Source organism: Amblyraja radiata, chromosome 20 (genome assembly GCF_010909765.2).
Source record: "Amblyraja radiata isolate CabotCenter1 chromosome 20, sAmbRad1.1.pri, whole genome shotgun sequence".
Classification (NCBI taxonomy): domain Eukaryota; kingdom Metazoa; phylum Chordata; class Chondrichthyes; order Rajiformes; family Rajidae; genus Amblyraja; species Amblyraja radiata.
In genome coordinates this window covers 42,017,349-42,045,135 of record NC_045975.1, presented here as the reverse complement: position 1 = coordinate 42,045,135, position 27,787 = coordinate 42,017,349, and the positions used below count along the sequence as shown (strand labels likewise).

The 27,787-nt window shown below is 47.4% G+C and overlaps 1 protein-coding gene across 8 annotated transcripts in view; it reads right to left on the bottom strand.

Moving 5' to 3' along the window:
* sox6 (SRY-box transcription factor 6) overlaps positions 1–27,787 on the bottom strand; it is a 651,687-nt gene that overhangs the window by 87,095 nt on the left and 536,805 nt on the right. For 6 of the 8 annotated variants that reach the window (XM_033038493.1, XM_033038492.1, XM_033038491.1 and 3 more), the window contains one exon: positions 4,182–4,331. In XM_033038493.1, the coding sequence (XP_032894384.1) occupies positions 4,182–4,331 (150 nt within the window). The remainder of the gene's footprint in view (positions 1–4,181; positions 4,332–27,787) is intronic. The other 2 variants (XM_033038490.1, XM_033038496.1) reach the window with 1 other exon arrangement.

Sequence of the window (27,787 nt, the reverse complement as noted above, 5' to 3'; positions counted from 1 at the left end):
TCTGCTGTAAAATTCAAATAAGAAACTAATTAGCCAATTCCTAAAAGATTTAACTAAAAGAAGGCTCATTAGTCGCTCTCTGTACTTGCCTTTATTTACATAAACACAGTAATTTTATTATTGTAATGCTGGTGTTTACTCATGTTGACAAATTTAATTTGGAACTAATATACTTTGCATTTGCTAACTATCAGCTCAACTAAATCGGAAATGTATTCTGACCAGGGGGAGTTAGTTTTCCTATTTTGCTCACTGCATTCAATACTGAGTTGACCTTTCTTTGCATAGTATCCTTCCATAAGCCAGGGATTGTCCTGATTGTCCAGCCTACCTTATTGTGGACATTAGACATCTTCTGTGGAACTGAGGTGGTAGAGATGCTGCCTTACAGCGCCAGAGACCCAGGTTCGATCTTGACTACAGGAGCTGTCTGAAGAAGGGTCTCAACCCGAAACGTCACCTGTTCCTTTTCTCCAGAGATGCTGTCTGACCTGCTGAGTTACTCCAGCATTTTGTGTTGTCAGCACGGAGTTCGTACGTTCTCCCTGTGACCGTGTGGGTTTTCTCCGGGTGCTCTGGTTTCCTCCCACACTCCAAAGACGTGCAGGTGTGCAGGTTAATTGGCTTCAGTAAAATTTAAAAATTGTTCCTAGTATGTGTAGGATAGTGCTAGCATACGGGGTGTGGAGGAAGGAACTGCAGATGCTGGTTTAAACCGAAGATAGACACAAAAAGCTAATGTTTGGGATGATCGCTAGACGCTCGGAACTCAGTAGGCTGAAGGGCCTGTTTCCATGCTATGCCTTTGAAGTAAAGTACTAAAGTATATTACACTACAATAATGAGAAAGTATATGCTGCACGCTCTTCATTCTACCTATTGTACTTGCGTTTGACTTGCTTGTATTCATAATAAAACACAAAGTGCTGGAGTAACTCAGCTGGCCAGGCAGCATCTGGAAACATGAATATGTGACGTTTCGGGTCGGGACCCTTCTTCAGCGTGCAAGTGTCCCAACCCGAAACATCACTTAAACGTTCTCCAGAGATGCTACTTGACCCTGAGTTACTCCAGCACTCTGTGTCTTTTATTTAGAAAACCAGCATCTGCAGTTCCTTTTGTCTTGACTATATTCATGTATAGTATTATCTGAGTTGATTATACAGCACACAAACAAAAGCGTGTGACTGTACCTTGGTACACGTGTTAATAATAAACCTAAACCTTCGCACAAGTCTAGTGTAAGAATTTCTACGTCAAAAATAAACTTTATGCAGAACAAAATCTGTCCAAAAGCATTTACTACAATCCCTATACATTCTAAACATGTCTGAAATAGGGTCTTGACACAAAACATCACCTATTCCTTTTCACCAGCGATGCTGTCTGACTCACTGAGTTACTCCAGCTTTTTGTGTCAGTTTCTTCTGACATTCTATACATTCAATACTGCCGCATACAGCAGTTGCCACACCTATCCAAACAAAACACCTTTGCTATCTTTATATATTTTTTCCACTGTAAGGAGGTTGGCTTTTTTCAGTAGCTGAATTCGTAGCTGGAGATTTAAATTCCCCTTCAACTTAAGAAACTTTTATCATGTCATTGCAGTTGAATTGAATGAAAATTACACAGAACCAGCACATTAATTATTTGTGTGTCGTCCCAATTACAGCAAATGATTCTATTCAAATTCCTTTCCTATATGCCGCAGGGATTTCAATACAGAGGTGTCCCATGAAAGTTGTCATAGTACTGAAGAAATTGCATCTGTGTTGTGTTGGGCTCTCCCAGGGGTAGTGGATTCTAAAACTGGAGGATGAGCACAGGAGGATGAGGGGTGATCTTACAGATGTGTACAAAATCATGAGACAAATAGATTGGCAAGACGCACAAGAGTAGAGGAATCGAGAACCAGAGGACATAGGTTTAAGGTGGGAGGAGGGGAGGGAAAGATTTAATAAGAACCTGAGGGGTAACTTTTTCACACAAAGGGTAGTGGATGTATGGAATAAGCTGCCAGAGGAGGTAGTTGAGGCACGGACTATCACAACATTTAAGAAACATTTAGACAGGTACATGGATTGGACAGGTTCAGAGGGATATGGGCCAAAAGCAGGAAGGGGGTACGAGTGTAGATGGGACATGTTTGTCAGTGCAGGCAAATTTACCCGAAGGGCCTGTTTCCACTCTGTTTGACTCTATGAGGGCACAGGATCAAGGTGAAAGGGGAGAGATTTAAGAGGGATCTCAGGGATGACTTTTCCGCTCATAGGGCAGTCTGGATTCAAAATGGGTTTTCAGAGTAGGCTATAAAAGTGGATACAATGAACATCTTGGTTCGTTGGTCTCGGGCTATGATTCTTCTTTTGGTTGTGAAAGGTTCCAGGTTCAAATCCCAGATGAGCCCATTAAGGTAGACCTGCTGCCTCACAGCGCCAGAGACACAGGTTCGATCCAGTCCTCGGGTACTGTCTATGTGAAGTTTGCACGCTCTTCCTGTGACCATTGGGTTTCCTCTGGGTACTCCAGTTTCCTCCCTCATCCCAAACATGCGCGTGTTTGCAGGTTAATTAGTCTCTGTAAAATTGCCACTGGTGTGTGGGGAGAGAGATGAGAAAGTGGGATAACATAGAACTAGCATGAATGGGTTATCAATGGTCGGCATGGACTTGGTCGGTCGAAGGGCCTATTTCCGTGATGCATCTCTAAATTAAACTGCAGTTGCTGGTTTACAAAAGAAGACACAAAGTGCTGGAGTAACTGAGCGGGTTACTGAAGAAGGGTCACGACCTGAAACGTCACCTATCCACGTACTCCAGAGACGCTGCCTGACCCGCTGAGTTACTCCAGCACTCTGTGTCTTTTTAAGCAATAGAAGCATTTACAACTTTCAAAGGGCATTTGTACTGATATACAGGTCAGATGAGCGCATGACAATTGGTGACGATACATTTGGTTACTGCCAGAAATACCTGCTTCTTGACAGAAACACTGGCCTTTTAACCCAGGACCCTGTGCGCTAAATGTAGCTGATAAATATTGACAGCTTGGAGAAATTGGTTCAACTGTGGGGGAGGATTATGAGATATATTGGTTATAAACATGTTGCCTGTAAATTATCTCAGTCGGCAGAAAAAGTCAGTCCCAAACTAAAACAAAAATAAAAGAACAAGTTTAATAGCTGCATGGTTAGAAGCATCTCTTTTATAAACGGTTGTATCTAGCATGCATTTATCAAACAATTCACACACCCACACACGGCCCTTCCTTGAGAACCAGGGTTTTGCCTATGGACGGAAATCAGTGTTTCACAAGAAGCTCACAATTTACAGCCACCACTTTCACATTTTGTTCTTATTGATCTCGTGCTGAGGTCAATTGGACCACTTTCTTAAAGGAAGCAGAAACAAAGAACGGCAAATGGTGGTTAATACACATGAGGGCTCAGCGGTAGAGTTGCTGCCTTACAGTGCCAGAGGACTCGGGGTTCGATCCTGACTCCAGGTGCTGTTTGTACCTTCTCCCTGTGATGGTTGGGTCTCCTCCAGGGTGCTCCAGTTTCCTCCCACATCCCAAAGATGTGCAGATTTGTCAGTAAATTGGCCCCTGTAAATTGTAAATTGTCCCTAGTGGTAGCGTAGGATGGTGCTAGTGTACAAGGTAATCGTTGATCGGTGCGAACTCGGTGGGCCAAAGGACCTGCTTCCATGCAAGTCTAAAGTAAAGACACAACCGGCTGGAGTAACTCAACGAGTCAGGCAGCATCTCTGGAGACCATGGATAGGTGACGTTTCGGATCGAGACTCTTCTTCAGACATGTTCCAATTGCAGGAGGGATTATGTCTTTGCTTTGTATTTCCCTTCTTCAGACTGTCAAAAATGGTCCCGACCTGAGACATCACTTCTCCATATTCTCCAGAGAAGCTGACTGACCCGCTGAGTTACTCCAGCACTTTGTGTCTTTTTCTTTCTAACAGGGAAGTACCTGAGGAATGTAATAAAATGTAACAAGTGGAGCTGTAAATCACACCTTGGATTACCCATGAGTTTTGCTGTGGGAGATCAGCTCCCATAAGTAATATTTAATAATCCCATTCATATTTGGTAGCTTACACATCAAAGCTTCCAGCAATGTTAAGTTGGCGCGGGTCGTATTGACAAGGGCACGTAATGCCTACCTTAATTTGAGGCACAGGGCTGCTTCCATGCTTTTCACTCTTCAGAGGCGTTGGAGAGAGGGTACCGGCCGGAGTTGTGGGCTGTTGGGTGGACGGGATCTTAGCACCAGGAGAGACCTGCATACTTGCCAGTTGTGCTGCGTACAGCTGCTGAACAAAAGAGAGAAGCCACTGTATCAGTGGAGGCACGGTTGCCCGCTGTTCCTCCGAAGAGCATAGTCAGTCGTACAGCACAGTAACAGGCCCTTTGGCTCAACTTTCATGTTCATTAGTTATCGAAGCAGAATTAGCTCATTCGGCCCATTTAATCTACTCCGCCATTCAATCATGGCTGATCTATCTTTTCCCTCTCATCCCCATTCTCCTGCCTTCTCCCCATAACCCCTGACACCCGTATTAATCAAGAAACAATCAATCTCCACCTTAAAAATATCCATTGACTTGGCCTCCACAGTCTTCTGCGGCAATGAGTTCCACAGATTCACCACCCTTGCCCATGCCGACCAAAAGGCCCCGTCCACACTAGTCCCACCTGCCTACATTTGGCCCCAATCCCTCTAAATCTGGCCATTCCATGTACCTGTCTAACTGTTTCTTAAACGTAGTGATAGTCCCAGCCTCAACTACCTCCTCCGGCAGCTTGTTCCATACACCTACCACCCTCTGCATGAAAAAGTTGCCCCCAAGGTTCCTATTACTTGTTCCCCCTCCCCCCCCCCCCTCACCTTAAACCTTCTATCAGGTTTCCCCTCAGATTGTTCCAGAGAAAACAATCTCCAACCTTTCATTGAAAGATCAAGCAAGCAACAAATTGACACACAATATACACACAGGAGCATTTGCTAATTGAGGTTGGCTACCAGGCACATCGTTGTTCCACAGGTCAGCTACGTGAAGCTCATGATTCTACACATTGCCAACTTTATTCGCATTCTAACGGTGCCTTATATCTCAATCTCATTTGCCATGAACTGTTGCTTTATTTCCATTAATGATTTTCTGTTGTCACGGTGAGAGATTGCAGAACTGATGAACGGGGTATATTTCCTCTGCACTAACTGATACTCCACCACACCCCTGCGGCTGGTAGCTGCTCCACCCACCACACTGCTCTCCTCCGAAGTTCACTGTTCAAATCCCTCTCTTTTAGCACATTCCTCTCGCATGGAACAGTACAGCACAGGGACAAGCCATTCAGCCCACAATGTCTGTGCTGAACATGATGCCAAGTTGAACTAACCTCCTCTGCCTGCACGTGATCCATATCCCTTCATTCTCTGCATAACTACGCGTCTATCAAAAACGCCTCTAACATATCTGCCTCCACCACCACCCCAGGCAGCACCTTCCTTCCTGGGATGGCGGGACTGTCGTATGTTGATAGAATGGAGTGGCTGGGCTTGTACACTCTGGAATTTGGAAGGATGATACGGGATCTTATTGAAACATATAAGATTATTAAGGGTTTGGACACGCTAGAGGCAGGAAACATGTTCCCGATGTTTGGGGAGTCCAGAACTAGGGGCCACAGTTTAAGAATAAGGGGTAAGCCATTTAGAACGGAGATGAGGATAAAACTTTTTCACACAGAGGGTTGTGAGTCTGTGGAATTCTCTGACTCAGAAGACAGTGGAGGCCAATTCTCTGGATGCTTTCAAGAGAGAGTTAGATAGAGCCCTTAAAAATAGCAGAGTCAGTGGATATGGGGAGAAGGCAAGAACGGGGTACTGATTGGGGATGATCAGCCATGATCACATTGAATGGGGGTGCTGGCTCGAAGGGCCAAATGGTCTACTCCTGCACCTATTGTCTATTGTCTATTGTCTATATGTGACAGGGATATAATAGATAGGGAAGACAGTCTCCAAACAGACACCATCCCAGGGTGGAAGAATCAAATACTAGAGCGCATGGCTTTAAGGAGAGAGAAGCAAAGTTTAAAGGAGATGTGCATAGCAAGTTTGTTACAAAGAGGGTGGTGGGTGGGTGCCTGGAACGAGCTGCCAGGGGTGGCGGTGGAGGCAGATACGACAGTGGCATTTAAGATACTTTTGGATAGGCACATGGATATGCTGGGAATGGAGGGATAAGATTGTTAAGGGTTTGGACACGCTAGAGGCAGGAAACATGTTCCCGATGTTGGTGGAGTCCAGAACCAGGGGGCACAGTTTAATAATAAGGAGTAAGCCATTTAGAACGGAGATGAGGAAACATTTTTTATCACAGAGAGTGGTGAGTCTGTGGAATTCTCTGCCTCAGAGGGCGGTGGAGGCAGGTTCTCTGGATGCTTTCGAGAGAGCTAGATAGGGCTCTTAAAAATAGCGGAGTCAGGGGATATGGGGAGAAGGCTGGAACGGGATACTGATTGGGTATGATCAGCCATGATCACATTGAATGGCGGTGCTGGCTCGAAGGGCCGAATGGCCTGCTCCTGCACCTATTGTCGATATGGGTCACGCAAAGGCAGAATTGGTCTTGGAATCATGTTCAGCACAGACATTGTGGGCCGAAGGGCCTGTTCCTATGCTGTACTCTCCCATGTTCCAAGTTCGATGTAATACACACTGATTGTCAAATGAAACATAGAAACATAGAAAATAGGTGCAGGAGGAGGCCATTCGGCCCTTCGAGCCTACACTGCCATTCATTGTGATCATGGCTGATCATCCACTATCAGTAACTCGTGCTGGCCTGCTCCCCATATCCCTTGATTCCGCTAGCCCCTGGAGCTCTATCTAACTCTCTTTTAAATTCAGCCAATGAATTGGCCTCTACTGCCTTCTGTGGCAGAGAATTCCACAAATTCACAACTCTCTGGGTGAATTTTTATTTCTCATCGCAGTTTTAAATGGCCTCCACTTTATTCTTAGACTGTGGCTCCTGGTTCTGGACTCCACCATCATTGGGAACATTTTTCCTGCATCTAGCTTGTCCAGTCTTTTTATAATTTTATTTATTTCTATAAGATACCCCCTTCATCCTTCTAACCTCCAGTGAATACAAGCCCAGTTTTTCCAATCTTTTCTCATATGACAGTCCCGCCATCCCGGTGATTAACCCCGTGAACCTACGCTGCACTGCCTCAATAGCAAGGATGTCCTTCCTCAAATTAGGAGGGAAAAACTGCACACAATACTCCAGATGTGGTCTCACCATGGCCCTGTACAACTGCAGAAGGACCTCTTTACTCAAAGGACAAAGGCAAAGGACATTTATTATCACATACACCAAATGGTGTAGTGAAATTTGACATGCCATTGCAGCACACAAATAAAGATAAGACACAACATTAAAGAATTTAACAATAAACATAAAAACATAAAAACATCCCCCCACAATGGCTCCCACTGAGGGGGAAGGCAGCAAAGTCCAGTCCCATCCCCTGTTCACCCATAGTCGGGCCTATTGTGGCCTCCGCAGTCAGTCCGATGTTTTCAGGCCCCTATACTCAAATCCTCACGACATATTTATGAGCAGGGTATTCGTGAAATGCAAAGCGAAGCCACAATCCTTCCTACAAGCGATCTCGGAACACGTTGCCCTATGCAATGTTATTGGATTCATGTTTGAATGGCTGCCTAATTACACCCATTTCTTGGTACTGCACAAATCCGCCCGTCACGTCTGGCCTTGTTAATACAAGCACACTTTTACTTCAGTCACCCTTACCACAGGTGCTCTGTAGTGTTCATTTACCATCGCTCAGTGTCAGAGTGGGAGCACACAGTCTGTGTGGAAAGGTGGATGGGGAATACAAGAGAGCAAATCACAAAGGAAACCCGCTTGTTGAGTAGATTGTTGAGAAATGTACCAATGGATGTGTAAAAGCCTTTTCCCTCTACACAACCACTTTGCGTATTTTTAAGTTAAAATATATTATCTTCATAATAGGGACTTGAAAACTCAGAAACATTCATCGACCATCTAATAGGTTTTTAAAGTCTTCTTTCACAGACAATTGGCTATTGTGGGTGATCTGCACATAAACGCATTAATGGCTGCATAAATAGCTCTGGGTTGTTTGTCTCTGGGTTATTACAATGGGGTCTTGCTGACTGCACAGTCCTCAGGGGCGAGGGAGCTCGCTGTAGATTACTGTCACTCTCGTTAGATGTGGCCAAGGACAGATTTGAATCCTTCAAATAGCCCGGCCCGTATCCGTGCCTTTCACCAACTTGTTGCCTCCAAAGCCACCAGCAGGCTTTATTTTTAGGGAGGAACTGCAGATGCTGGTCTGCACTGAAGATAAACACAAAATGCTGGGGTAACTCAGCGGGTCAGGCAGCATCTCTGGAGAAGAGGAATAGGTGACGTTTCGGGCTGAGACCCTTCTTCATACTCGGATTCGGTTCTGACCCGAAACGTCTCCTATTCCTTTTACTCCAGAGATGCTTCCTGAACCACTGAGTTACTCCAGAGCATGCAAACTCTGTACAGACAGCATTCGAGGTTAGTATTGAACCTGGATTTCTGATACTGTGAGACAGCACCTCTACCAGTGTTCCACTGTGCTACTCTAAATCCGTAGGCAACATTTTGAGTTGAGATCCTTCTTCAGTCTGAAACCCGCCTGTCCATACCCTCCATAGATGCTGCCTGACCCGATGGGTCCTCCAGCACTTTGTGCTTCCAGCGTTCCAGCCTTTACTGTCTCTCTTCATCAGCCAACTGCTTTCGTCGCTTCTAAACACTATCTCATTATTAACTTGTTGTGGATGCAATAGATTGCTTTTTAAGTGAAATCACTGCCAAAAGAATGTACTCACTTGTCATGTTAAACTTTACTTAAAAAGGAAATAAAACAAAATTATCTGTGAATAACCAACCCAAACTTTAAGCAACCCTGCAGAAGAATGATCTGTAGAATGTAAACTATTTTCTTACAAGGGAACTAAATCTTGATTTAGTTTTGCCACTTTATAACTGTAAACAATTCTCAGGATGATTAAAAAAAATGCTCTTGTCAGTACATGCTAAACATATTGAACCTAGGGCAAAGATAGACACAAAGTGCTGGAGTATCTCAGCGGGCCGGGCAGCTTCTCTGAAGAAAAAGGATGGGTGACGTTTTGGGTTGGGACCCGTGTTCAGACTCAATTGAGGGTCTGTTTCTATCCAGGTAATAAATGTTGGAGAATACACGCACTTTAGATACCTCGTGGAAACATGGACTTCAGCCCACCGAGTCCACACCGACCATCGATCACCTGTTCATACCATACTTTCTCATCTACTCCTTACACACGAGGGGCAATTTACAGAGGGTCATTTAACCTACAAACCCGCACATTTTTGCGATGTGGGAGGAAACAGGAGCACCCGGAGGAAACCCACGCCGTCACTGGGAGAACGTGCAAACTCCACACAGACAACGCTCGAAGCCGGGTGTCCACCAGCGGCACCACTGTGCCATCTACCAATGGCTGTTCAATATTTGCCCACGTCCATGGGGTGGAATGGCCAGTATCGAATAGAAGCAGCAAATTAAGTCAAACGTATTGGTGGCCTTGTGTGTAAGATTATGCCAATGATTTTAGAAATGTTCGCTGTGGAACTATCAAGAACTTCCTTATTGTTAAATCATCATCTTTCACAAGACAGCACAAGGTGGCGACTCAGTTCAATCCTGACCATGGGCACTATCTGTACGGAGTTTGTACGTTCTCCCCGTGACCTATGTGGGTTTTGTTCAGATGCTCCAGTTTCTTCTCACACTCCAAAGGCATAAAGGTTTGTAGGCTGCTTGGCTTTGGTAAAAAAAAATATTGTCCCTAGTGTATAGGAATATGTTAGTGCACGGGGATCGCTGGTCAGCAAGCAGCCGGTGGGCCGAAGGGCCTGTTTCCACACTATATCTCTAAACTAAGCTAAGCTTGTCAACTACTCTGCATGTGAAATGTGGAGTTGTCAGCATGGGGAGTTGAGGAGCCAGCCCCTCTCTCGCAGAGTGCTGAAGCATTCTTCAGAGGACGTCCTTTATCACTGTGCCCCCCCCCCCCCCCCCAACAAAACGCTGTTGAATAAATCACTCCCAGTGTCAGAGCCTCCGTACACACAGACTTCGCGGGAAGAGCTGCACCCAGTTGCAGTTTACAAAAGCCACTATTTTGGGGAGAGTGAAAGCCAAAATGTAGACTGATTAAAATGCTCTTGAACACAGGGGAACAGGCTATTGTGTGGAACGCTGGAGCAATATAGAGAACTGAACGGGGAGAGGGGGAGAGAGGGGGAGAGAGGGGGAGAGAGGGGGAGAGAGGGGGAGAGGGGGGAGAGAGGGGGGGGAGAGGGGGGAGAGAGAGGGGAAGAGAGAGAGAGAGAGAGAGAGAGGCAGAAAGAGAGGAGAAAGGGAGAGAGAGAGGATAAAGGGTGGAGAGAGAGAGAGAGACAGAGAGGGAGGGAAGGAGGGAGGAAGGGAGAGGAACCACACACCTAGAGAACAAAGAATTCAGCCAAACAACATCTTGTGATGTAAACACATATGTCTGCTACAGGAAACTTTATCATTTCCACATTAACAAGACACAAAAGGGGCTTTCTTCCACGGTACCTCGGGCAACTGTGCATTCATCAGCACTGGAAATAAGATCCTGATTAAGTTCCTACACAGATATGAATAGTCCTTCCTTTTTAATTTAATAGCTGCCTTCTTCGCAACAGATTGCTAATTGTTTGTGACTGTAAAAACAGCATTGTGATTCCTTTTTTGCCTTTTTTTTAAACTTCTGTCCGAGCTACCGAGGAACTTTGTTTTTTGATGACATCCGCTAGTTATTGTCGACTTGTGTAAAATCTCAGCTCACCGGAGCCGGGCAAGATGATGGTACTGAATGAGTTTAGGGTCCATTAAAGGCCTACACTATCACAGCAGCCTGCACGGTCCGTTGGACAGATGTGGCCAAGGTCTATTTAAAAAAGTCATCTAGTACAGCATCGGCTCCTAACCTTGACGGCAAGTGATGGAAAGATATATATATTTTCGCTATTTAAATAAGCATGAAGAAATGAATAAAGGGACAGCTTCCTTTCTCCTGTCCCCTGCAAATGAGATTCGCAGAGTTGTCGAGTCTCACAGCACGGAAACAGGCCCTTCAGCCCAACATGTCCAGGCCAACCTAGATGCCAAAGTGAGGCACAAGGAACCGCAGATGCAGGTTCACACAAAAAAAAGACACACAAGCTGCTGGAGTGACTCAGCGGGTCGGGCAGCATCTGTGGAAACCTCTCCAGAGACACTGCCTGTCCCGTTGAATCATTGCAGCACTTTTGTCCTCCTTTTTCCCCGAGTATTTGAATGAATGAATGAATGAATGAATGAATGAATAACACTTTATTGGCACATAAGTCCTTGGTAAGGAAGTCCTGAAGACAAATGCAGGTCCACTACAGATTTTCTGGCAACTGGTGGTCCAGCACCTCTTTTAATCCGGACATAATTACGAGAGCGCACTTGAACCCCCCCCCCCCCCACCCCCTCCCCGGAAGTCTCATCGAAGATGTGGCCCCTCAGCCGGCGCATGCAGGTATCGAACCCGGCGTTCGGAAGCCGCGGTCACGTGACTGTTGTTTTTGCGGGGAAGTTGATCGACTGACCACCATGGTGGCCACTCGCATGTGTGTAGACCTGTTTGACCATAAAACGATTTTGTAATAAAATCTGTTTAAATAAACTGGTCGTCGTCTTGGCACCGCTAAAACTGAATGTTTGGCGAGGCAAGAGTTAATGAGATAGGATATTAAAAAGTCCTGTTTCAATTGTCCCACTGTACTGAATCATACAAGAATATTTCCTTTAATATTCTGGCCAACAAAAGCCACCCAACTTTATACACCAAACTAAGAAAAAATTGGAAAAATCATTTGAAAGCCAAAATAGAGGAATAATGTAAAGGTTTACGATCCACAATATAACAAGACTTATTTTGTCAGGCAAAGTTGTTATATACTTGATAGCCAGAAACCTGGGTTAACAAATACAATTCTCAGCACAGTTCAATATGATGAATGTGGTGTCAAAATATTTGCTTGAAAAATGTTTCTTTTTCATTCTTTGCTTTGGATCCAATCCAACCGAGTTTTTTTTTAAAAGAAAAGAAGAAAACGCACGCTAAGTTAAAAGTAGATTCAGGAAGTGATATAGCGTTACAACTGGTGACTAAGAAACACGAGAGCCAAGACTTTCTGTTGGTGTTTCAAGGAAGCACGGAAAATGGCTAAATGTGTCATTGTTGGCACTGCTGCTTTACCAATGGTCACCTTTTTTATATAAAAAGGCTTCAAAATTCCCTCAATAGCAAGAATGTCCTTCCTCAAATTTGGAGACCAAAACTGCACACAATACTCCAGGTGTGGTCTCACTAGGGCCCTGTACAACTGCAGAAGGACCTCTTTGGTCCTATACTGAACTCCTCTTGTTATGAAGGCCAACTAGATTTCTTCACTGCCTTCCGAACCTCAACATCTTAACACCTTTACATCATAGTCTGGTTTTATGGCACCTTCAATGTACAGAGAATCGTCCAGAGTGTCTCAGAGGAAGGTCGTGCAAAGACAAAACGCTGCTGGGCCACAATGGGAGATGCTCGGACAGGTGAATGCAGAGATGGTTTTGAGGAATTTCTTAAAAACAGAGAGGTTTAGAGAGAAGTGGTGAAGGAAGTTTAGGGAGGACATTTCAGAACTCAGAGACTTGGTAATTAATGGGACAGATGTCAATGGTGGGACAAGTACAATAGCCAAGTTTCGAAAATTGGAGGAACTCGGTTATGTTGGTGAATTTAGACTTGGTGAATTAAAGACTTTAGAGATACAGCGTGGAAACAGTCCCTTCGGCCCACCTAGTCCGTGCTGACCAGCGATCACCCCACAGACTAACACTATCCAACACGCACAAGTGATTACTTACAATTTTACAGAAACCAATGAATTAAAAAACCTGCACGTCTTTGGAGTGTGGGAGGAAACCGGAGCACCCAGAGAAAACCCATGTGGTGACGGAGAGAACGTACAAAGTCCGTCCAGACAGCACTCATTGTCAGGATGGGACCCAGGTGTCCGGTGCTGTAAGGCAGCAGCTCCACCACTGAATCACTGCGCCCTATCTATTATCTAGGAGGAACTTACAGGGCAGGGGGTGGGGTGAAACCAGGGAGGGGCTCGGAAAAAAGGATGAACATTGGATGTGGAGAGGATGTTTCCACTAGTCGGAGAGTGTAGGACCTGCGGCCACAGCCTCAGAATAAAAGGACGTACCTTTAGAAAGGAGATGACGAGGAATTTCTTTAGTTAGTGGGTGGTGAATCTGTGGAATTCATTGCCACAGATGACAGTGGAGGTCAAGTCAATGGGTATTTTTAAAATGGTGATTGACAGATTCTTGATTAGTACGGGTGTCACAGGTTATGGGGAGAAGTCAGGAGAACGGGGTTCGGAGGAAGAGATAGATCAGCTATGTCTGAAAAAGGGTCTCGACCCGAAAGGACACTCATTCCTACTCTCCAGAGATGTTGCCTGTCCCACTGAGTTACTCCAACTTTTTGTGTCTATCTATGACTGAATGGTGCAGATGACGATGGGCCAAATGGCCTAATTCGGCTCCTATAACTTATGAACTTGTGAACATTTTGAAGCTGCTTAACATGCACAATGCAAATAAACTCTCTCAGTTGTGACTGCAAGCAGGCAGCAAGCAGCAGATAAGAGGACTGCAGTTGTACTTTGCATACCATGCGAGGATGAATTAGCAAACACCAGTAATAATGCCGTGGGATTTTCCAGTTAGGTCTGCTGCCTTACCATTGACATGATGCATGCTTAGCCTTTGTTGACTTGTTCTGTTGCATGAGCTGGGGGGAGGGACTACACAGGATGACTTGATGGTATCAAGTATACTAAATTGCCTCAGTGTACATGATTAAAGCCCTCATTATATAACAAAGATGCTTCATTGTCTGGCAGAGTTTACAGCGAGACAGTTCATCAGTGCCGTAAACCGAAAGCTACGCGGTGGGAATGGTGGTGATGTCATGAAGCTATCGTACTAATCTGCCATTGACATTTTTCAAAGCACCTACAGTTTTAATTTTACTTCGGAGTCACGTGAGTGATTCCGTGAAGAGCCCGCTCAGCACGCATGCGCGGCATTACGTTCAGCAGAGCAACAGCGGCGCAGCGGGAGTCAGGCGCTCCCGCTACGGAGGTGAAAGAACGGACCGTCTGGTAAGCTCTGAGGTCGGGTTTTTCTTTCACAGGGAGCCTTCTGCTTTCAGGCAGAGAAGAAAGGCTCTTAGGCAAACCTGTCCCCCGCTCGACTCCACGGAGGAGCGTTCCTTCAGGGGGGGGGGCAGCAACAAGGCGGTAGGACCGCTTACCCGGCGCTCCGCTATTCCCCGACACCGCACTGGAAGTAAAAAGCCACGGAAGAGGCGTCCGGCCGGTGGCTTCCGACTTGTCGGATGGGGACGTCTCTCCACCCGCACGGGGGGAAAGACAGCCGCCTGAACAGACCTGTCCCCCACTCCACTCCACGGAGGAGCGTTCCATCTGGGGGGGGGCAGCAACAAGGCGGTAGGACCGCTTACCGGGCGCTCTGCTATTTCCCCGACACTGCGCCGAGCCCAGCCCACTAGCGCCTGAGCAGCGGGCTGGAAGTAAAGCCACGGAAGAGGCGTCCGGCCGGTGGCTTCCGACTTGTCGGACGGGGACGTCTCTCCACCCGCCCGGGTGAGAGACAGCCGCGTGAGCCGCTGGAGCGGCTCCTGGAGCAGGAGCTCCAGCGAGACGCGCTTGTGAGGGGCGCTCTCGCAGGGGGGAGTTCAGGCACTCCCTCCACAGTGCCTTGTGCACTGTCCATTGCTTCCTCCTTACCCGAGGATAGCTTTGGTGACCAGGACTGGGCTGGTCTAGAAGAGGGGACGATGGCTGAAGATCTCGGGAGTATGCAAGGGGTGCAGGAACAGGAAGAGCTGCTAGGTGTGGTGGACCGCTACGTGGCAACCCCACGTGCAGGAGGCCGTTCAAGGCCCTACAGCAGAGGTGGCAGCTCCAGAGAACTGTGAGTCCCTTAAAGTGCCGGCTGTAAACAGCCAAAAGTGGGGGCACGTTGGGGCAAACATTCGGAACCAGGAGCTAAAACTGCAGCGGTCCTCAGGCTCCTGACGTCAGCCATCACATCGTCTGCTCGTTCCATGGACCAATATGGAGATGACCACAACCTTCGTAAACAAATCATAAGACCTGCCATAAAATCCTAAATTTGCGGGGTTGTGCAAAACCGCAGCCACTGAGTCAGACCCACTGCTCTTTGGCAAAAACCTCACAAAGCATATGAAGGATATGGAGAGGCCTTAACAAGCTTTCGATCTCATGAGGGCAGGCCCCGGGACGAGCAAAACCAAAAACAATAAGCAGCAGCACCCCATCGCGTCCATCAGTCGACGTCTACCATATGGGACTGATGAAAGCTCGGGGTCCGCACTCTATCGCCGAAAGCCTTCTTTAGACCAGGGCCCAGAGCGGACCCCATGGAAAATGTGCCACCCCCCAACGTCACCGCCACGTCAGACGACGTGCAACACTCGTTGGACTGGCAGGAAACAGAAGAATACCCAGAACCATGGAGGTAGGTGGGTCTGGTTCCTACCAGCATATCGAGTAATACTAACACACGGGAGTCTATCACGAGTGATCAGTATATACTCAATGGCATTAGTGGATACAAATACAATTCATACTAGAAAAATTGCCACCAGGTCAACATTCACCCCAGAGGGTATTTTTCCCCTCTCCGTTAAAGAAACGAGAGGGACAAGCTGAACTGGTGAGACTAATTACAAAGGGTATCATGGGAAAACCTGAACCCTTGCTATTCGTATCAAATATATTCACTAAACCCAAAAAAGATGGTGGATGTCGCATCATCATTGACTTAACTTCACTAAATATGTTTGTTAAGTATATACATTTCAAAATGGAAACAGTTGTTACTGCCAAACAACTAAATTCCAAAGGATTCTTCATGGCAAGCATTGATCTTAAAGATGTTTACTATTTAGTACCATTCACAAGGATCATCGCAGATACCTGAAATTTACCTGGATGGGGCAGCTATAGCAGTTTAAAGCGTTACCCAATGGGTTCACATCAGCCCAAGATTGTTCACCAAGACACTAAAACCAGCTCTGGCAATATTCAGAAGACAAAAAACATATTGTCATGGCATATCTTGATGATATCTTAAATGGTAAGCAAAACCACGGAATTGACTATGTTAGCTGTATCAGCTACAAAACAGTTATCCAAAACCCTGGGATTGTCTTACATCCAGATAAATCTAAGTTGAAGCCATCCACAATCATGGACTACTTGGGCTTCACCATTAATTCAGTCTACGTGACTGTAACATTGCCAAGAGACAAAATAGTTGAATTGGCACAATCATGCAACAAACTACCAACTACTCGATAAGTAACAGAGTAATTGGGAAAATGGTAGCAGCATTTCCAGCTACATAATTCGGACCTTTGCACCAAAAACGACATACAGGTCATTATGATCGTGTCATGAAGTTACCCACTGAAGTAATATCAGAACTACAGTGGTGGGCAAAAAACGTTTGGCATAGTTTACAGCCCTATTATCATCACTAACCCTACGTTAGTTATCCAAACAGATGCCAGTGCTCAAGACTGGGGAGCAACTAACTCTATATCCAGCACAGGTAATAGATGGACTAACCCGGAGTCATCATTACCACTTACACTGGGCATTAATTATCTAGAGATGGGTGACTTTTATGGTTTAAAAGCATATGCATAAATATGCATCACTTGCATGTACGGTTATAAATAGATAATACTACGGTGGTGGCCTACATTAACCATATGGGCGGCATAAAATCGGTATCATGCGACAAGTTGGTCAACACAATTTGGCAATGGTGTGTCGAAAGACATATTTGGCTATCAGCAACTTACCTGCCAGGTAAGCTAAATACAGTGGCAGACACCAGGTCACATAAATTTAATGACAACCCCAAAAAATGTTAAAACCCCAAAAATTTGTTTTCGCAAAAGTCATCAAGCAATATGGCACGCCAGATATCGATTTATTTGCATCCAGGCTAAATCACCAGGTACCTATGTATGTCGCTTGGGAACCAGACCCTGAGGCAGCAGCGGTAGATGCGTTCGCGCTAGATTGGGGAAATTCTTCTTCTATGCATTTCCTCCCTTCTGCCTCATCAGTCGGGGACTACGCACAGTACAAATGGACTCTGCTTCAGGTATTTTGATAGTACCTGACTGGCCTACACAGCCATGGTTCCCAATACTCCATGACATGGTTGTTGAAACTCCGATGGTATTCCCCAGTGACCCAGAGTTATTAACACCCAGTGTCGGGCACAAGCCACCCGTGCCATGAAAAAATCAAACTCCTGGGTTGCAGATTCTGCACAAACCACCTCTGGGACTGGGATTATCAGAACAAACCGTCGACACCATGTCAGCATCCCTCCGAACATCCACTAAAAAACAGCACTTGTCCAGCATCAAAAAATGGGAGAAGTACTGCTTGGATACAGGGATCACCTACTCAACCGCTACAGTTACCAACGTACTGGAATTCCTGGCGAACCTTCACTACGATGAAGGACTCAGCTACAGAGCCATCAACACAGCTAGAAGTGCCCTGCCTGTCTATTTAAAACCAGCTCCAGGACAACAGGCCATGGGGTCCCACCCGCTGGTGGTCAATCTAATAAAGGGTATTTACAACTCTAACCCCCTAGACCTAGGTACACCCATATATGGGATGTCAGTGTGGTCCTGACATACCTCAGGGGATGGCCACCAGCCAGATCCCTCAACCTGGAACAATCTATGCTCAAAACACACATGTTGATGGCACTTGTATCTGCACAGAGGGTCCAGTCACTACACCTATTGCGACTGGACACCATGCTCACAGCTCCAGACCAGATCTCTATCGTTATCCAGGAACTGATCAAACAGAGCAGACCAGGAACACCTAATCCAGTCGTGGAAATCCGGGCTTACCCGCCAGAACCACGGTTATGCGCCATGACCCACCTACTATCCTACATAGACACAACCAAAATATTCGAGGGAGATGAAAAGCCTTGTGGGTCAGTCATAAAAAACCTTATGGTCGGGTGACGAGCCAAACCATTGCGAGATGGCTCAAGCAAGTGCTAAAAACTGCTGGGATAAACACTAACATGTACAAATTTTATTCCACCAGGGCATCATCCACGTCGACGGCTAAAAGAATGGACGTGCCTATAGACCACATCCTTGCTACAGCAGGATGGTCGGGGGAAAGACCGTTCAGAAATTTTTATAATAAGCCGTTGGCAAAACCTGTTTTATTTGCAGGAAAGATTTTACAGACTGCAAATATTTAATTTAAGGCCAGGGGAGCAATTTAATTTCTTTGTTGTTATTGTTAAAAAATACCATTGTGTTTTTCTACAAACAGATTCATTGGTTGATTACGATAACACACTTCCTCCCTCAAGGATTTCGGCAGTGCGTGAAATAATAACTGTTACACGGTTTGAAATCACAGAGCTTTGAAGTCTTCACGGAATCACTCACGTGACTCCGAAGTAAAATAGTAAGATTAAACGAGAACTTACCAGTTTGAAGTTTGATCTGTATTTTACAAGTTACGATGAGGGATTACGTGCCCTCCGCTCCCACCCTCAATAATATGGATCAAACTGAAAAACTGATGTCTCCTTGTCTTTACTATGTTTACTTCAATAACTGTGTCTATCTGTGATTCCACACCGCTGCTTTGAAGTATGCCGCGCATGCGTGCTGAGCGGGCTCTTCACGTAATCCCTCATCGTAACTCCTCGTAAAATACAGATCAAACTTCAAACTGGTAAGTTCTCGTTTAATCTTACTATTTTATAACCTATGGTCAAAAGAAATGCTGAAGAAAGACAAGCAGGGTTTCTGACAGCAGGAAACAGACACACCCATCACGAGACAACGTTGGACAAACAACAGCACTTTCAGATCCAGGCTATTTTAGGCTTCACTTTAGAGAAACAGCCCAGAAACAGGCCTTTCCGCCCATCGACTCTGTGCTGACCAGCGATCACCCTGCACACTATCCTACACAGTAATTTTTTACTAAAGCCAATTGACCTACAAACCTGTATATCTTTGGAGTGTGGGAGGAAACTGGAGCACCTGGAGAACAGGGAAAACGTACAAACTCCGTACAGACAGCACCCAGAGTCGGGATTGAACGCGGGTCTCTCGAGTTGTAAGGCAGCAACTCTACCGTGGCACCACAGTTCCACCACTATTTTCAGTCTTATTACTGCCCCAAACTTAGTCAGTATGGAAAATTCCTTCAATATTGTTCTAAGGAGCAAGAGAGGTGGACTGAGAGGGAAGGTGAGAGAGTTGTGAGTGAGGGAAGGGAGGCATGCAGGACAAAACCTTATCGCCAGGGTGGAAATGTCAAAGGCTAGAGGGCATGGCTTTAAGGTGAGAGGGGAAAAGTTTAAAGGAGATGTGCAGGTCAAGTATTTTTACACAGTGGGTGCCTGGAATGCGCTGCTGGGGGTGGTGGTGGTGGAGGCAGATATGATAGGGTTTTCAAGAAACTTTTGGATAGACACACGGATATGTAGGGAATATTGGGATATGAATTATGTGCAGGCAGATGAGAGTTAGTCTTAGCATGGTGTTCAGCACAGGCATTGTGGGCTGAAGGCCTGTCCTGTGTTGCACTGTCCTATGGTCCATGAAAGATGAGGAAAGTCATTGAATTAAAGTATCCTGAATGGCTTTGCCAGGCAACCCAGGCCATATTAGCCATGTAGAAACATCCTCCATTGAGTGCCTCATAGCACCAGAGACCATGGTTCGATCCTGACCTCGGGTGCTGTCAGTGTGGAGTTCGCATGTTCTCCCTATGACCGCATGGGTTTTCTCCCATTGCCCCCAGTATGTAGGGAGTGGATGAGAACGGGAGATCGATGGTCGGTGATGGAGTTGGCAGGCTGAAGGGCATGTGTCTCTAAGAGCTGTTCACTGAACTAAATTAACCTGCAAATGAATTCACGTGCAGGGATTGATTTCAGGGGCCGCTCTGAGAGATATAAAACAAAATCACACGCACAAATACAGACGCACGTACATGCGCACACCACATGTACACGTACACCGCACATAGAGAAACAAACACATACACACACACCGCATATACACACACTAATACACATACCCATACACCGCACATGCACACACTAACACACACCGCACATACACACACTAACACACACACACACACCGCACATGCACGCACTAACACACACCGCACATACACACACTAACACACACACACCGCACATGCACACACTAACACACACCGCACATACACACACTAACACACACACACCGCACATACATGCACTAACACACACACACCGCACATGCACACACTAACACACACACACACACACACACCGCACATGCACACACACACACACTAACACACACACACCGCACATACACGCACTAACACACACACACACACACATTAACACGCACATACTAACACACACACCGCACATGCACACACTAACACACACACACACACACACCGCACATGCACACACACACACAAACACACACACACACACCGCACATGCACACACTAACACACACACACCCACCGCACATGCACACACTAACACACACACACACACACACACACCGCACATGCACACACATACACACACACACACCGCACATGCACACCCTAACCCCCACACACACACATACACCGCATATGCACACACTAACCCCCACACACACATACACCGCACATGCACACACTAACCCCCACACACACACATACACCGCACATGCACACACTAACCCCCACACACACACATACATCGCACATGCACACATTAACACACACACAACGCACATACACATACAGACACATACACACTCCCACACACACACACAAACACACAAACAAAAACAAACACATATAGATACGCGCACAGACACATATACGCACGTGCAAACACACACGCTCGCACGCACACACACGCGCACCCACACGCACACACACTGCACATACACACACACACACAAACGAACACATGTAGAGACACATACACACACACTTGTACTGGATATTTTTACATGGCTGGTATTTTTCTACAATAATCTGAGTCTGAAGTGCACCCTTACAGCTGGGAGGGTCTGGGCCTCTCCCCTGTGGGAAATACACTGTTTTCACCAAGTCAGTGGTGAACAAAGCAAGGCTAAAGGCTGACCACAAGGAACAAAGCTGCACTGATGAAAAGAGCCCTTTTTCTCCAGCGTACACCAGAGCTCAAAGGAGCAATTCCCCTGGCGAGGTGGCTGGCTAGAGGGGAACAGCAAACCCACACTGACTCCACTGTTTTGATCACTTGATTGCATTTTCTTTTCTCTTTTCCCTCTCGTGCAGTCAGAGGTAACTCTACTGAGAATTACAATGTAAAGCTCTCTTTCTTGTTTCGCACTGAAATGCACTTTCTTCTGCAATATATTCTGACGGGGAAGTGTGGTACAATTGAGCGGCCGGACTAATACCCTTGGACCAAGCGAGCAGTTAATGGGTCATTGAAAATCCTACTTCGTTAGCATTGGGCCAGTTACCAGACGCCTTTTAATTTGGCTTCCCTGCTCCCTGTTGAGTTGAAAATGCAGTCCAATCATTTCCAGTCACCTTGAAGGTCAGTTCTTTAGCCAGTGTTAATTAAGTACAACCCCTTTGGACATAGTGAGCCTGAACGACAACAAATTGTGGTCTCTCAGCAATCTTTTTAGTTGGTCATTTTGTCATTTGGGCAAATGGTTTCTTGCCGAGATCGCCCAAGCATTAATTTAGCGTTATTAGTGCTTGGAAACGCTAATCGTGTAAAACCCTCGCTCGTCACCACATGGTGATGTTAGCTCCAGGGCCTGAGATACCTTTCTTGACCCCTGTTGCCCAGATGTTGTTAGGGTGAGGGAGGGGAGTGTAGGTGGGGGCTGAGGACGGTTGGGCGGAAGGCTGGAGGTGAAGGTGAAATCTAGAGTGCTGATCCATCCCAGTATGCTGTGGCAACCGTTTCATCTGCTGCCGTACAACCTTCAACAGCAGAAAGCATTTTATCGGGATGCATCAGAGCACGGTTTGGGAACAGCTCCGTCCAAGACCGCGAGAAATGGCGGAGAATTGTGGACGCAGCCCAGACCGTCACACAAACCAACCTCCCTTCCATTGACTCCATCTACACTTCACGCTGCCTCAGCAAGGCCACCAGCATAATCACGGACCAGTCTCACCCTGGTCATTTCCTCCTCTTCCCTGTCCATCAGGCAAGAGGTAGACAAAATTGTTGGAGAAACTCAGCGGGTGCGGCAGCATCTATGGAGCGAAGGAAATAGGCAACGTTTTGGTCCGAAACGTTGCCTATTTCCTTCGCTCCATAGATGCTGCTGCACCCGCTGAGTTTCTCCAGCAATTTTGTCTACCTTCGATTCTCCAGCATCTGCAGTTCGTTCTTGAACATCAGGCAAGAGGCATAGAAGTGTGAAAACGCACACCTCCATATTCAGGGGCAGTTTCTTCCCAGCTGTTATCAGGCAACTGAACCATCCTGTCACAAACTAGAGAGCGGTCCTAAGCTTCTAACTAGGAATTCCAGTGTTCTTGCCAACAGTCATCCCTCATCCATGGCACATTCTAGGTTTAGGTTCATCACGTGTACTGAGGTACAGTGAAGAGCTCATATTTGCATGGTCTCCAATCAAATCAGATAATACTTTACACAAACGCAATCGGGCCAAACTCAAGAACAATAGGTAGATCAAAGGGGAAGATACAGAGTGCAGAATATAGATCTCAGCATTATAACGCATCAGTTCCACAGACAAAGTCCAATGTCCGCAATGGGGTAGAGGTGAATCGGACAGTGCCCTAGCTTATGGAAGGACTGTTCAGAAGCCTGATAACAGAGGAGAAGAAGCTGTTCCTGAGTCTAGGAGTGTGCGCTTTCAAGCTTCTGTACCTTCTGTCCAACTGGATCAGGGTGAAGAGGAAATGACCGGGGTGGGGATGGTCATTGATTATGTCGGCTGCTTTCCAGGGGCAGTGTGAAGTGTGGATGGAGTCGATGGTGGCGAGTCTGGTCTGCGTGATGGACAGGACTACATCTACAACTCTCTGCACTTACTTGCTTTGTGGGTAAAGAGAGGGGAGCTAACCAGAGTTCCTGAATGCTGGCTATCCAATCTATGTGCCCATGGTGGTGTGTAAGGCATGGCTTCTTCTCAGAGGACCACCACCTAGATGTGGTGGAGTGGAGGAGCCTGTGTGTGGCGGAGATCCTGAGGGGCTTGCATGTGAAGCTGTGCATCTGGCAGAGTCACCCATGGCGGGCAAATCAAGCAGGACTTCCGGACAAGGCCCAGCCCAAGGAGACAGGCACGGAAATCGCTATCAAAACATGGAGGGGACCGGGGGACAGGGGGGACACAAATTTTTGGCAGCCGTGCGCGCATGCGCACACACACACACCCGCGAGGCTTCGGAGGCTCAATCCAGCGCTAAATGCAGCTCAACTCTGCCTGTCTCGCCGGGTTAACTACAGCCGTGCCTGGACTGACGGGACACCAGCGCTGCTTCTCTGCGCTGGCCATATTTCCCGCTAGCCCAGGCAGGTTAACCCGGAGGGACAGGCAGAGTTGAGCTGGGTTTAGCGCTGCTTCTCTGTGCCGGCTGTGGACCTGTGGGTACAGCTCCCATCTGACTCCCGACCTCGCTGGCCACCCATGGGGGGGGGCACTCGGGTGGGGACAGGACAGCGCCGGAGACCCGGCCGGGATCGATCCTGGTTGTCTGTGGTGTGCAGGTCTGCACCGAGAGTGTTTTGGCACGTCTCCCTCCCCCAATGATCGCGCTGAATCATCATGTCCCGCCCCCATTGCCTGCTGACCCACGTCTCTCGTCCAATCGGCGCCCTCGATCATCAGTCACACTCCCACTGTCACACAGAAAGCGGAGATTTCACCAAGTTTTAAAATCCGAATTACAAAAACTTGGGGGGGGGGGGGGTTGTGTCCCCCTCCTCTCAAAACAGAGGGTGGACGTGTGTCCTCTGCACCCCCCCCCCCCCCCGGGTATTCCGCCCCTGCAAGGAGATGACCTCAACAGTGGAACAGACGGAGCATGTTCTGTCTGGACAGCGGGTGGAGACCAGGATGGCTGAGAATGTGGAAGAAGGCTGCAGCAGGGAGAGACTTCCCACCGTGGTGGAGTCCACACCACTGGACTCTGTCACAGACATGCACTAGTCTCCCCATGGGAAAAGAAAGGATGATAAAAGAAGTTGGGAGGTCCTGTTGTAGTTGTATAAGATGTCGGTGAGACCGCATTTGGAATATTGTGTTCCGTTCTGGGCACCATGTTACAGAAAAGATATTTTCAAGCTTGAAAGTGTTCAGAAAAGATTTACGAGGATGTTGCCAGGACTAGAGGGTGTGAGCTATAGGGAGTGGTTGAGTAGGCTGGGTCACTATTCCATGGAGCGTAGGAGGATGAGGGGAGATCTTAGGTGTACAAAATCATGAGTGTAGGTCTTTTACCCAGAGTAGAGGATCGAGGACCAGAGGACATAGGTTCAAGGTGAAGGGGAAAATATTTAATCGGAATCCGGGGGTTGCTTTTCCACGCAGAGGGTGGTGGGTGTATGGAACAAGCTGCCAGAGGAGGTAGTTGAGGCTGGGACTATCCCATCGTTTAAGAAACAGTTGGACAGGTACATGAATAGGACAGGTTTGGAGGATTATGGACCAAGCGCAGGCAAGTGGGACTAGGGTAGCTGGGACATTGAAGGCCGGTGCGGGCGAGTTGGGCCGAAGGGCGTGTTTCCACACTGTATTAATCTATGACTATGACTAATAATGTCAGGGGCTCCAGGATGGGCCTCTTCAGCCCACAGAAAGGCACTGGGAAAACAATCACACTGGACCTCGAGTGATGGCTGCTGATGAGGAGCTCTGGCCTGTAAATCAGCCATGCTGCTCCACTGGTTGAATAGATGGCTGCTGCCCACGGCATTGGGTTCTGATGTGACTGTGATCACTAGGGTGAAGACGCTATGTTGCTCTGGGACCATGGAGGCTATAGTCTAGCAAGAGAACTGCAGGACCGAGGGGAAAGACTTGACTAGCTGAAAGTAAAACAAAGTCAAAGCTCAGGGATACACGGAACTGCTGATGCTGGAATCTGGAGCAAAACACAAAGTGGCTGGAGGAACTCAGCGGATCAGGCAACATCTGTGGGGGGAATGGACAGATGAATGGATGAATGGATCAACTGGGCTTATATTCACTGGAATTTAGAAGGATGTGAGGGGATCTTATAGAAACGTAAAATTCTTAAGGGATTGGACAGGCTAGATGCAGGAAAAATGTTCCCGGTGTTGGGGGAGTTCAAAACTAGGAGTCACAGAAGGCAGTGAATTCACTGGGTGTTTTCAAGAGAGAGTTATATTTAGCTCTTAGGGCTAACGGAATCAAGGGATACGGGGGAAAAGCCGGAACGGGGTACTGATTTTGGATGATCAGCCATGATCATATTGAATGGCGGTGCTGGCTCGAAGGGCCAAATGGCTTACTTCTGCACCTATTTTCTATGTTTCTGTTTCTATGACGTTTTGGGTCAGAACCCTTCTTCAGACAACTAACGCATAGAGCCGGTGACATGATGCATAAATAGACCGAATGGTGCGCTGAATATAACAAAACTATGCCTAGTGTTTTTATTTGTTGTAATATTTATGAAGAATATGAGATCCCCTCTATCTATCTATCTATCTATCTATCTATCTATCTATCTATCTATCTATCTATCTATCTATCTATCTATCTATCTATCTATCTATCTATCTATCTATCTATACATAACTAAAACTCTGATCTTGTGCTCATCCGGTTTGCGTGGTTTTTCTATTTGCGCAAAACCGGTACACAATAGCGCTACGATTTTTTGCCCCCTTACTCATTATTCTCCTGTGCTGCGAGTGCAACAAGTTTTGTTCCGATCGATGATATATTGTAAAAGTTATTGAAGTTTCAAAATCGTAAAAACCACCCATGCAGTTGCTGCAACGCGGATTGGTCTCCTCTCCTGTCAGTCAGGAAGGGGCGTCGCTGTGACGGCGACGCCCCTTCCTGGCACCATCGCCGCACTGATTGGTCGCGACGGCTGTCATTCGGCCGGAGGTCACCACTGACGCCGCGGTGAAGAAGTGGCGGCGACTGGCGACGCGTTGCTGCGGGCCATGTGGCCGAGAAGGGTACTGGGCCTGGGCCTGTGCTTGGGCTTGGGACTGGGCTGGAGCCGCGCCAGGAGCTGATGTGAGGGCCTAGCCCGGGGCTTGGGATGGAGCGGTGACTGGGGCCGAGAAAGAAGCCGCCGCCTGGTCTGGATGAGCATGGGTTCAGGGTCAGGGACGAGCCCGCAGATGAAGTTGGGGCCTGGACTGGAGCCCAGGCGGTGGCCGAGCCGACCAAGCCCGGGGCCTGGTCAAGGTGCACCAACGCCTTGGAGCACAGCCTTCGCTTCCTGCTCTGCGGGCAGCTCTGGCTCAGCCGCCCGCCATCCTCATCCCGCCTTGCGAGCCCGGCTGCCCGCCTGCGGGCTGGGTAGGTGTTGGGCAGGGAATGGGAGTGAGGGGAGGAGGATGAGGGAATTGAGGAGGAGGGAGATGGGGGGGGGGGTGGGGGAGCAGCGCCGAGCCCCGCTGTTTACCCGCTGCCGGGTGCCAGGGCGGGCAACGCTCCAGCGGCTCCTGCCCGCAGGCGCGGACACCGTGAGTGGCCCTAATGCAGCCCAGCCTACAGCATGGGGGGGGGGGGGGGCAGAGAAGATGGGGGAGAGATGGATGAGGGAGGGAGGGAGGGAGTGAGGGATGAGGGAAGGAGAGGGGAGAGTAGGGATTAACGGGTCCCTTTCAGAATGGCAGGCAGTGACTAGTGGGGAACCGCAAGGTTCGGTGCTGGGACCGCAACTATTTACAATATATATTAATGATTTGGATGAAGGGAATCAAAGTAACATTAGCAAATTTGCAGATGACATAAAGCTGGGTGGCAGCGTGAACTGTGAGGAGAGTGCTATGAGAATGCAGGGTGACTTGAACAGGTTGGGGGAGTGGGCAGATGCATGGCAGATGAAGTTTAATGTGGATAAATGTGAGGTTATCCACTTTGGTTGCAAAAACAGGAAGGCAGATTACTATCTAAATGGCATCAAGTTTGGAAAAGGGGAAGTACAACGGGATCTGGGGATCCTTGTTCATCAGTCTATGAAAGTAAGCATGCAGGTACAGCAGGCAGTGAAGAAAGCGAATGGCATGTTGGCCTTCATAACAAGATGAGTCGAGTATAGGAGCAAAGAGGCCCTTCTGCATTTGTACAGAGCCCTAGTGAGACCACACCTGGAGTATTGGAGTACTGTGTGCAGTTTTGGTCCCCTATTTTGAAGAAGGACATTCTTGCTATTGAGGGAGT